This window comes from Delphinapterus leucas, chromosome 8, assembly GCF_059928025.1.
Source record: "Delphinapterus leucas isolate spDelLeu-1000000601 "Yukka" chromosome 8, BTC_Dleu_Yukka2, whole genome shotgun sequence".
Classification (NCBI taxonomy): Eukaryota; Metazoa; Chordata; class Mammalia; order Artiodactyla; family Monodontidae; genus Delphinapterus; species Delphinapterus leucas.
In genome coordinates, this window is record NC_143136.1 from 32,767,631 (window position 1) to 32,779,342 (window position 11,712).

General features: G+C 41.0%; 1 protein-coding gene across 1 annotated transcript in view; it reads right to left on the bottom strand.

Moving 5' to 3' along the window:
• The window catches only part of CYP20A1 (cytochrome P450 family 20 subfamily A member 1), an 81,011-nt gene extending 69,499 nt beyond the window's left edge, over positions 1 to 11,512 (bottom strand). The window contains exons 1-4 of the mRNA XM_022567473.2: positions 11,240 to 11,512; positions 6,945 to 6,994; positions 6,161 to 6,327; positions 3,078 to 3,220 (exon numbers count right to left, since the gene is read on the bottom strand). Of these exons, the coding sequence (XP_022423181.1) occupies positions 3,078 to 3,220; positions 6,161 to 6,327; positions 6,945 to 6,994; positions 11,240 to 11,311 (432 nt within the window). The 5' untranslated portion in view covers positions 11,312 to 11,512. The remainder of the gene's footprint in view (positions 1 to 3,077; positions 3,221 to 6,160; positions 6,328 to 6,944; positions 6,995 to 11,239) is intronic.
• Between the last annotated feature and the right edge of the window lie 200 nt (positions 11,513 to 11,712).

The following is an 11,712-nucleotide window of genomic DNA, read 5'->3' on the forward strand; positions in this document are numbered from 1 at the left end:
AAATTGGAAGCATTATTAAGGAGGTGTAGTTTCAGAGGAGCAGGAAAAATGTAAGAAAGAAGAAATTTTAACAGAACAGAAGAACGTTGGGAGGTGGGGGGAGCAGCAAACAAACAGCAGGAAAATCTACTTCTCAAACAAAGGAAGGAAAGGTATTTTTTTGAGTAGTTACTCTGTTCTAAGACCTGTTGTTAGGTATTTTACATCACGACCTCATATAATCCTCACAGCAAATTTGTAACGTGGATGCTATTATCCTCGATTTAAGATGAGGCAAGAGGACCTCCCTGACGGTCCAGTGGTTAAGACTCTGTGCTTCTAACACAAGGGGCACAGGTTTGACCCCTGGTCGGGAAACTAAGGGATCCCTGCAGAGTGGCCAAAAAAGAAAAAAAAGAGGCAATAAAAGCTCACAAAGGCCAAGTAACACACAAAGAATCATGCAGATACTAAATGACAGAAATAAGATTCAAAGCCTTTTGCCCAAGCTTAAAGTCTCTGCTCTATACAATACTACTACTTCCCAAGAAGCTACATTAAACATACAACAAAATAAAAACTATATTGGTTTCCCTTGTAGTTACACATTTTCAAATGCTATTCTCCGAAGGAGTCTGTAGGTTTCACCACAACTGCAAGGGGTACATGTCTTAAAAGAAGCCTAAGAATCCCTAACAGAGGGTAGAAATTGGAGAAGGGCAGAGAGAAGGCAGAGAAACAAGCAATCCACATAAGATGATGGAAGCTTAAACCAGGATGGGAGCAGTGCTGGTGGAGTAGAGCAATTTTTAAAGATATTCAGAAGGTAAAAGTGACATTAGAGACTCTTTTCAAATGTAATTTTCTAAGAATATTTACTGTTATAAAAATACTTATCATATAATGGTAAATAAAAATGCAGTCTAATATACACACTAACAAACGTAGTAAGGTAGATGGCTAGTGGGAAGCAGCCACATGGCACAGGGATATTAGCTCGGTGCTTTGTGACAGCCTGGAGGGGTGGGATAGGGAGAGTGGGCAAGAGGGAAGACATATGGGAACATACGTATATGTATAACTGATTCACTTTGTTATAAAGCAGAAACTAACACAGCATTGTAAAGCAATTATACCCCAATAAAGATGTTAAAAAAAAATGCAGTCTAAAACTATCTATATAGTATAATGCTGATTGAAATTCTACTGTACACAGAAATGACTGGAATGATGCAAAGTATTTTAAAATGTTAAACATGGTTATCACCAGGGAATGAACAGCAGTAAAAATGTTTTTTTTTTCCTTAGGACTTCTCTAAATGTTTCCATATTTTATAAAGTGACTAGCAGAAAAAGCATAATTTTACTTATTTTTGGAAATTTTCTTCTCTTTTCTTTTTGGCCGAGCCACAGGGCATGCAGGACCTTAGTTCCCCAACCAGGGATGGAACCTCGAAGCCATGCTCACCCCACCCTCACCCCATGCCCGCAGTGCAAGTGCAGTCTTCACCTGGACGGCCAGGGAAGTCCCTGCAAATTTTTTAACGATGGGGAAACGCTTACGATACGTTTTATAGTGGAAAAGTATATAAAATTGTACATACAATATGATCTCAACCATATAAAAAATCTATAGTCAAATTATGGGTGATTTCTTTACACTATCAGATTTTCCACGTTCTTTAGCAACTATATATTACTTTTATAAATTACATTATTTTTAAATGGCACAAATGGATAGATTAGCTTTGGACAGAAGGAAGGATTCTTCAAGATTTAAAATAAGAAAAAAGAACCAAGGTTTGTGATGGACAGAGTCTACTGGTGGGGGAACAGGCTACTGAGGGAGTTCACACGTAAAGGACTCCATAGTCTCAGCAAAGCAGGAGGCTAGGACATCTACAGCAAGCAAAGGGGTTGGTAGGACTGGCAGTACTAGAATAAGGGTGAAGGTCTGCAACAGCCCTGTGGGAGCACAAGGAACTGTGAGGCAGTGCACAGGGCTTGGCTAAGGGTCTTTAGAAACAAAAAGGAAACGGTATGGATTAGTATTGTTCTCAACCTTTGTAAATGATTTGCTGAGCTTCTTAAAAATGTCAGGTGCCACTCCCAGTGATTCAGTTTGTCCAAGTAAAGGCCCAGTAATCTGCACCTTAAACAAGAAGGAGTGTTTCAGGTGAGTTCAGACCATATTTTAGGAAATGCTGGTTTAGCCTGGTCTGAAAACAATGGACAAATCTACTGATACATAAAATGTCTTCAGGTTCTCTCTGCTCCCATCATTCCAACTTACATAGGGAGTCTAGATGTTAATATTTTTGTTTTGTTTTTGTTTCATTTTAGAATTTCAGGAGAATAAAAATCAGCTTAGAGGGACTTCGCTGGCGGTCCTGTGGTTAAGGCTCTGCGATTCCACTGCAGGGAGCATGGATTCAACCCCTGGTAGGGAACTAAGATCCCACAAGCCTTGCAGTGCGGCCCACCCCCGCAAAAAAAGAGTAAAATTCAGCTTAGAAAGACAGGTAAAAAAAGAGTAGGAAAGACAAAGACACACTAATAGTTAAAATATACAGATGGTCCCCGACATACAATTTTTCAATGTTACCATGGCTCAAAAGCCATAAGCGTTCAGTAGAAACGGTCCTCTGAACTTATCTTGATCTTCTGCTGGGCTAGCGTATGAAGTACGACACTTTGTGACGCTGGCAGCGACAGCAGCCGTAGCCCACAGCCAGCCATGGGACCATGAGAGCAAAGAGCCCATAAGCTTACAACCATTCTGTACCCAGACAACAATCTATTTCTCACTTTCTGTACAGTGTTCAATAAATTACACGAGCTAGTCAACACTCTATTGTAAAATAGGCTTAGTGTGAGATGACTGTGCCCAACTGCAGGCTAACGTAAGTGTTCTGAGTATGTTTAAAGCACGCTAGGCTAAGCATGATGTCCAGAAGGTTAGGTGTATTTAAATGCATTTTCAACTTATGGTATTTTTCAACTCACGATGTGTTAATCAGGACATAACCCCATCGTAACTCGAGGAAGATCCATATACTATTATCTGTATGACAGAACTCCAGGACAAACTACCTTACCTTTAGCAGGAGAGCAAAATTACTCCGCAGAGAATTAGTCACACCATTTTCGTACATTTTTTTCCTCATGAGGTTTTCGCTCACGTTCCCACTATCAGACTGATACCTTAATAATGACTTTAGCATGGTTTCAAAAGGGTCCGCTGAAACAGACAAATTAAACATTTCAAAGGCAAAGTAATCACTCAAAAAATAAATAAATCACCAGCAAAAGAACAGAGATCAGGGAGGTACGGGACTGTAGCCAAGAGACTATGAACTTTTTTTCACAACTCCCTTGTCTTTCCTAAATGTGAACAGTTCAAGAGGCAATAAAAATTGGCAAGAAAGGGCTTCCCTGGTGGCGCAGTGGTTGAGAGTCCGCCTGCCGATGCAGGGGACACAGGTTCGTGCCCCGGTCCAGGAAGATCCCACGTGCCGCGGAGCAGCTGGGCCCGTGAGCCATGGCCACTGAGCCTGCGCCCCGTCCAGAGCCTGTGCTCCGCAACAGGAAAGGCCAGAACAGTGAGAGGCCTGCATACCGCAAAAAAAAAAAAAAAAAAAAAATTGGCAAGAAAACAATATTCTGACTGGGAATTTCACTGTAAATCATTAATACATAAATCTTCTACTCACATGACAGCAATATCTTTCACTTTGTAAAAAAAAAATTACACCACTGATTTTTAAAGCAAAATTGATTTTGTGTATGTAACTGTCAAGTATTACAGTTAAAATTATTTAGCTGAATCCAAAAATTTCTTTTCTTTTCTCCTTCATTCATTTTTAAGTGTTTCTTGTTTCCTTTTTTTTTTTGGCGGCAGCACTGTGAGGCTCGCAGGATCTTAGTTCCCCAACCAGGGATCAAACCCAGGCCCCTTGCAGTGGAAGCACAGAGTGCTAACCACTGGATCACCAGAGAATTCCCTAAGTGTTTCTTTAATGACTATATTGTTTCCACATACGCAAAAATACACTGTCATTGTAAATAATTAAAACAACATAGATATATAGAAAATAAATTCATCTAAATCTCACCACACAGAGATAGTCACTGTTAAATATCTGAGATTTTTTTTTTTTACAGCTGTTAACATTTCTTACCAGAGAGAGACAGACAGAAAAATCTGTCAGATTTTGCAAAGAACTACAGTCTCTTCTTTCAGAGCACGTCTCTCAGTTCATTAGTGTGATCATTTAAACACCATTTACATGCTCGCCCCCTTCCCCAGCACTAGACTATAAATTCCATAGGAGCAGAGGCCATGTCTGGTTATACCCATCTTTGTATTTCTTAACAGAGCCATCCTTCCACGTTGCAGAAATTTTGTGATTAAGAAAACAGATCCATGGGCTTCCCTGGTGGCACAGTGGTTGAGAGTCCACCTGCCAATGCAGGGGACACGGGTTCATGCCCCAGTCCGGGAAGATCCCATATGCCGCGGAGCGGCTGGGCCCGTGAACCATGGCCGCTGAGCCTGCGCATCCGGAGCCTGTGCTCCACAACGGGAAAGGCCACAACAGTGAGAGGCCCGCGTACTGCAAAAAAAAAAAAAAAAAGAAAAAGAAAAAAAAGAAAACAGACCCAGCCCAGAGAGCCTAGGTTCAAGTCCCAGCTCCATTACTAATTAGTTGTGTGACTTTGGGCAAATAACTTAGCCTCTCTGTACATCAGTTTTCTCTTCTGTAAAGTGGGGATAATCATAATACGTACTTCATAAGGTGTTCTGAGGATTAAATCAGTTAACGTGTGTTAAGGTCTTACAATAATGCTGGCATATGAGTATCTGAAGAACAAAATAAAATAAACCTATATCATCATATTAACGCCTGAATGTATCCTTTAATGCAGCCATTAAAAAGTTTTAAGTTTTAAGTTTTTATTATGAATAATACTAATGTCTTTTCTCATCTATGTTATTGTCAGCTGATGATAATTCCTTAAGATAAGTCAAAGGTCACTGCCAACCTTCTCTCCAGATAGCTTGTAAAACATTTATACTCCATGTTTCTCCATTCCCTCACCAACAATGAGTTTTGCCAACATTTTTCATCTCTTCTAGTCAGATAAGTGAAAATCTCATTTTTATTTGCATCCCACTGATTATTAGTGAGATTGAAATCTTTTAATTTGCTTATTGGCTGTTTTTATTTCTTCTTTTTTAATTACCTTGTTTTTGCCCATTTTTCCACAATTGCATTTTACTTTCCTTATTAGTTTTCATTTAGTTTATATATATATACGTGGTAAATAGTTCCCCTATCTCTTTTAAACTTCTTCATGGTACCTTTTTATTTTACAGAAATATAGTATGTGGCCAACATTTTCCTATCTCTCTTTTTCATGGTGTTTTTTATTGTACTGAAATTTTTTCATTTTTATGTAGACAGATTTACCCATCTTGTGATTGATGGCTCTTAGATCTCGTGTCAGGGTACAAAAGGGCTTATCAACAACCCCCTCAAAAAAATTTAAGATTTAACCATTTTTTCTTCTATTACTTTTATGACTCCAAATTTTAATCATTTCTAATTTATTTTGATATAAAGAGTGAGACAGGGACTGAGATTTATTTTTTCCAAATAGCTAACTAGTTTTCCCAAACCATTTATTACCTTTCCCCTTTATCATAAAATGCAACCTTTATCATATATCCTCGCTTTGTCTACTGGGCTACCTACTCCATTCCATCAATCCGTCTAGTCCTATCACAGTACAAGATTCTTTAAGTTAATCAAGTTTTATAATACACTGTTCGACCTGATGGTACAAGAATCTCCCGCACTAATGTTCTTTCTAGATGTTTCTTAACTGCTCTTGTACCTTTACTCTTTCAGACGTACCCTGGAACTAGTTTTTCAGGTTCCAAAAAAATCCTGTTGGCATTTACACTGGGATTTTTTTCATACATATCTATAAACTGAAGGAAGAAAATAATCATTTTACAATACTGTGTCTTAAATGAAGTAATTAATATAAAGACTTCAGCACAATGTCTGGCATATAATACAAAGTATTTAATAAATGTTAGCTATTCCTAAGAACAATGTATGGATCTTCATTTATAGACATCTACTCTAATTAAAAAGAAAATTAAACTTACATGTTTTATTGGGGTTGATATGCTGCTTTAGCACATCAACACTGCCCAAACTAACCACAAGGCGCCTGCCAAACCAGAAAGAGACCACAGGCCCATATCTCTCATGCAAATTAACCAGGAACTCGTGCAAACTTCCACTGTTCACAATATCTGGAAGATTACCATCTCTGAAAAAAAAGCGACATTTGACAAAATAATCAATTTAACATGGAAGAATCAGAAAAACAATACTAGTTGATTCTGAATTAACTGTGTCAACAGATGAGAGCAAAAATACACAAAATTCAAATTACTGCAAAATCCAAAACTGAATTATATTTGACTTCTCTCTTTCGGTAGTTACATTTGGATATGGATTTGTCTGATATTTTGAGAATTCATAACACTTCATACCAAATAAAAAAGGTACAAGAGGAACATCTGACTTAGACACTGGAAAACTACCCAATTGTTGCAGCAACTCATTCTGAGATAGCAATGGACACCGTCATTGGCTATTAACTCACAGGCTAATTTAAATCAGCTATGGCAACTTTTTCTTATTTCCTTCTATCTTAATCCTTTCTTTCTATTTTCAACACTCTCTGGCTAACAGAAGTGAAAGAAATTAAAGGTTTTGATTTATACAGGCTTCCTTTCTGTTCTTAACAAAGTTTAGGTAGTATGCCCAGAGATAAGTTTAGAGAAAACAAAGGAATGAAATAAACTGAGTAATCTAAAGATATGGTTTAGTTTTGATCCAAAATTAAGAGTTGACTCTACTTGATTTAAAAAAACAACTCACTTTTCTTCTGTTGGAGTAATCCCTGGAATTCCTGCAGCTTGTCTGGAAGCCTTAGGGAAAAAATTTTAAGAAGTTTAGTATAATGAATTATCACATATCCCATAAGTCAGATGCATTTTCCCAATACATCTGCAGGACCTTAAATGATGGTTTTCCAAATTGGTTGAATCTCAGAGATTATTTCTATATTAAAATACAAAAACTGGATTCTTTGTATTGAAAAGCATTATCCTAATATTCCTCCTCTCTATCAACTAAACTAAGGTGTTGAAGAATTTAACAACCATTCTTCATCAATTAATACATAATCAAGTATATTTTTCTTTGTTCTGAGACTATATATGGTCCCATCTGGCTTGGCTTTCAAAAAAAAATCAATGTCATGATTATAATAGTTTCATTCCTAAAATAGTTCTCTTTCTAGTCAAAGAATTTACCAAAATACAATGTGATATTCATCATTTGCTTTAATGCAGTTATTATTATCAGGGTCATACAGTCAGAAAGGTGTCTGGTATAGAAGTAAATAACAAAATAATTCATAGCAAATTGTTAAAGTGAGAACCTCTGAAGAATGAACTATGAAAAAGTTGGGGGAATTTTCATGTTTTACAATTTTGTACTGGGTTTATGGTCGCTGGGTTTAGAGGTTAGTGTCTTTTTTTTATTTTACAACAAGCGTATTACTTTTATAATAAGATATCTTGTAAAACTCTTTTTAAATAAACTAAATATTTATAGGAAAAATAACCTAAAATAGTCAACTCCAGAATCAATTCTGAATTTTGTCAATGATTTTAGCTAGTACTAATCAGAGTTTATTTGTCTGACATTCTGCCCTTTTCCCCCCTACTTAACATTATACAAATAAATGAATATTTATTTATTTGAACATGTAAAGGCTAAACAGTGTTCCACTATGTATCCAGAACTGTGTAACCATCTTCCTGCTGTAGCGTTATAAAACATCTAGGCTATTTCTTTCTTCCATTTTCTCATTGTTATAGGTAGTGCCATGAAAATCTTTATACAACTTTACTTTTTTACTCCTTTGGGGTATGTATGCCAAAAGAGAGATACTAGGTTGAATGATACTAACTGAAGAGTTTAACAGTTTGTACTAAATCCTATAAGAATACTATCTAGGGGCTTCCCTGGTGGTGCAGTGGTTAAGAATCTTCTTGCCAATGAAGGGGACACGGGTTCAAGCTCTGGTCCGGGAAGATCCCACATGCCGCGGAGCAACTAAGCTCGTGCACCACAGCTACTGAGCCTGCGCTCTACAGCCCGCGAGCCACAACTACGGAGCCTGTGTGCCACAACTACTGAAGCCCACGCACCTAGAGCCCGTGCTCTGCAAAAAGAGAAGCCACCGCAATGAGAAGCCTGTGCACCACAATGAAGAGTAAACCCTGCTCGCTGCAACTAGAGAAAGCCCATGCGCAGCAACAAAGACCCAACGTGGCCAAAAATAAATAAATAAAAATAAATTTAAAACAAACAAAAAAAAGTAGTAGTCTGAAGTGATAATCTTTCCAAAAAAAAAAAAAATACTATCTAGGTTATAGTATGTGCAACTTGCATTTAACTGATGACAATGAAACCTACAATGTAAAATTTTGTCATACAGTCTCATCAATAATGGAAACTTGTCAAGTTTGATATTATAAAAAGTGGGGAAAAGGATGGAAGGAACTCAATTAGAAAAAGAAAAAGTCAGTCATATAAAAGAAGCCAACTTTTTATTTTCTAGGTTGAAATTATTGACTGAAACAAGTTTCCTGACTTCTCTTTAAACATGGTAGATTGATAACACTCATCAATGATCTCTTCCTGAAATCCCACAAAATGAAAGTGAAGATATAAAAAAGGAGAAAATACCGATAAAGAGAATGGGAGAGGAGACAACAGTGGACGAACAATCCAACCAATTTTTTTGGAAGTGTTAAGCTGTTGGAGTAGTGATTAATTGACGTAGTTGTGAGGCCTCCTCTGGGGGTCTGCAGAGGAGAATTTCCACAAGAAGCAATCAGATTTGCACTCAGTAACCAGAAAGGCAGGGGTAAGATGCAAGATTTTAACAAATAGCAAAAAGCCAGTATACAGATCCCTCAGACACCATTCTTGTGATTACCATCCTTCTGGAAAGAGACCTTGAGACTACAGATTCAGGAACAACCGGCTGGTGGGTGGTGGCCCCTATAATTCTAAGGGAAAATTATTTCCAACTTAGAATTTTACACTAAGCCAAACTATCTATCATTCAAGTGTGAAGCTAGAACAGAAAGATTTTCACACAAGCAAGACCTCAAAAAATGTATTTTCCTCAGAAGTCTATGCGCTTTGCATAAGACAGCTCCTACACCAACCTCCACCCTTCAAGAGGAGAAATGAAGAGTGAGCCCCAGAACACCAGGCAAAATGCTCTCCTGCCCTTTACTATCTCCACATCTTCCACATAGCTAAATTGATGAGATCCCCAAATTGGCATGCACCTGGCAAGACCCTGCCAAACTCCCTGATAATCGTAGCCTCACCACTATCATCTACCTTGAGACCATCCAGAATGTTACTATGACCTTTTTCCTTACCTACATTAGACACCATACTAAGCCCAGGACTACCATCCCCAGGTCTTCCCTCGTCCCCCAGACTCCTATTCCTACAGAAGTTTATCTTCTTTCCTGACCCATCTGTCCCCAACTCAAAACTCCACCTGATCTCAGCCACTCATTCCTATGGTTGTACACTAGGTCTTGACATTACCAATAACTTCACCATCTCGAGTTTTAACATCAAGCATGCAAATCTCCAAGCACCTCCTATTTTTCCTTTTCACTATTTTTAACATCTTGACTCCAAAAACTATTTTTACCCCAAAAGGACTTTTAACCCACCCACTCATATACTCATTTTCCACTCTCTCCAGCTGAGATTCCATGGTCCATTATAACCACTCCCTTGCCCTATATCCTTTTGTCAAAAGCACCTAGTAAAACACCAATTCTAATTAAACCCAATATTCTGTCAACTGCCCCTGATTCCACATAGATGAAGAAAAACTGCTGGAAGGGCTTCCCTGGTGGCGCAATGGTTGAGAGTCCGCCTGCCGATGCAGGGGACATGGGTTCGTGCCCCGGTCCGGGGAGATCCCACATGCCGCGGAGCGGCTGGGCCCGTGAGCCATGGCCGCTGAGCCTGCGCGTCCGGAGCCTGTGCTCCGCAACGGGAGCGGCCACAACAGTGAGAGGCCCGCGTACCGCAAAAAAAAAAAAAAAAAAAACTGCTGGGGAAAAACACACCCATAATGACTAGTCTTATTTTAATTTCATGACCCTCAAGTGAGTTGCCTGGTAATCTCATTTCCCTACTCCCGCACTCTCCTAACCTTCCAGATGGCTATTTCTCAGAAAATAAGATTCACTGGAAGTTCCAGATTGTGCAGTTGCAATACTCCAATCCAACCCATTTACCAGCGAGAATATTTAAGGTGTTCTGTCATTGCCAGTGATGTATTTGGCACTGTGCTGCTGCTTTACAACTTCTTCTACAAAACCACCACCTTGCTTTGTAGATGATCCCTCATCCATTAGCTCCTTTGTTTTCAGAACCACCTTCTGGGGTTGAAGAAGGCAAGAAGAGAAAGAAGGCCGGAAGGAGATTCAGAGATAAAGCACTAGGCTAGGTGAAGCTCACAGCTAACCTCCCCCTGCACAGGGCTCCTTCCACGACCGCTTTATTTAGCCGGTGAGGCCCTGCGAGGAGCAAGACCCGGTCTGGACCTTAAGGACTTTGGATTTCAGGAATGAAAGTCGAAAGACAGATGGGAGTAGACGACAAAAGAAACACTGGGGGAGAATCCTTGGGAAAGGGGAAAGGCGTGGAGCAGCCTGGAGTTTCCTCCCAGGCACACTAGAAAATGGAACTGGAGTGGGCAGAGTTACTGCCCGAAAGCCACCAAAGCGCTTCAGACCCGCCCTTAACAGTGGCGTGGCGAGGGCAGGCGCAGGGAAGTCGGACCCGCGGACCAGCCCTCAGCCCCCGGCGGCCGCATCCGCGCTGCTGAACCACCTGCCCGCCTCACTCGGCGTCGGAAGGCGGCCGTGTGGCCCGCGCCGCTCCGTCCTCAGCGCCAGCCCCGCGCGCGCCCGCGAAGCGTCACATGCCCCGGAGCTGGACTGAGCCGGAACCGCAGCAGGAGCTCTCCCCGCACCCACTCCGGGCCCGCCCCCTGCGGCCCGCCGCGGGCAGGGCGACGTGGATGCGGGCGAGACCGAGGCCGAGCCGGCGGTTACCGGATAGAGGTAGAGTACGGCTCCCACCAACGCCAGCAAGAAGGTAACGGCGAATATCGCGAAGTCCAACATGGCTCCTCCGCCCGGGAGCCACGTCTTGGTTCCACGCTCGGCAGCAGCGCCTCAGCGTGCTGGGACCCGCGCAACGGAGTGGTGTGCGGGGGCGCCCGCGGGACGAGCGAACGAATGGAGCGCTGGGGGCGTGGCCTGGGCCGCCCGGGCTGGCGAGGGGAGCAAGGGAGCGCAGAGGAGCTTTGGCAGATGGGAGCCGCGCCCCGAGGCGGGATTCCGGCGGACGCGACACCTGGCACGCCCGAGACTCCAGACACGCCCACGACTCCGGGATCGAGTTGCTGGGGGAGGAGGAACCCTGGCTTGGAGAAAACATTAGGAGTTATCATCGCTGTGCCCCGACCAACACTTTTCCAAGTAGATTTAAAATATATGTAATAACAAAATCTAACTGAACTTTA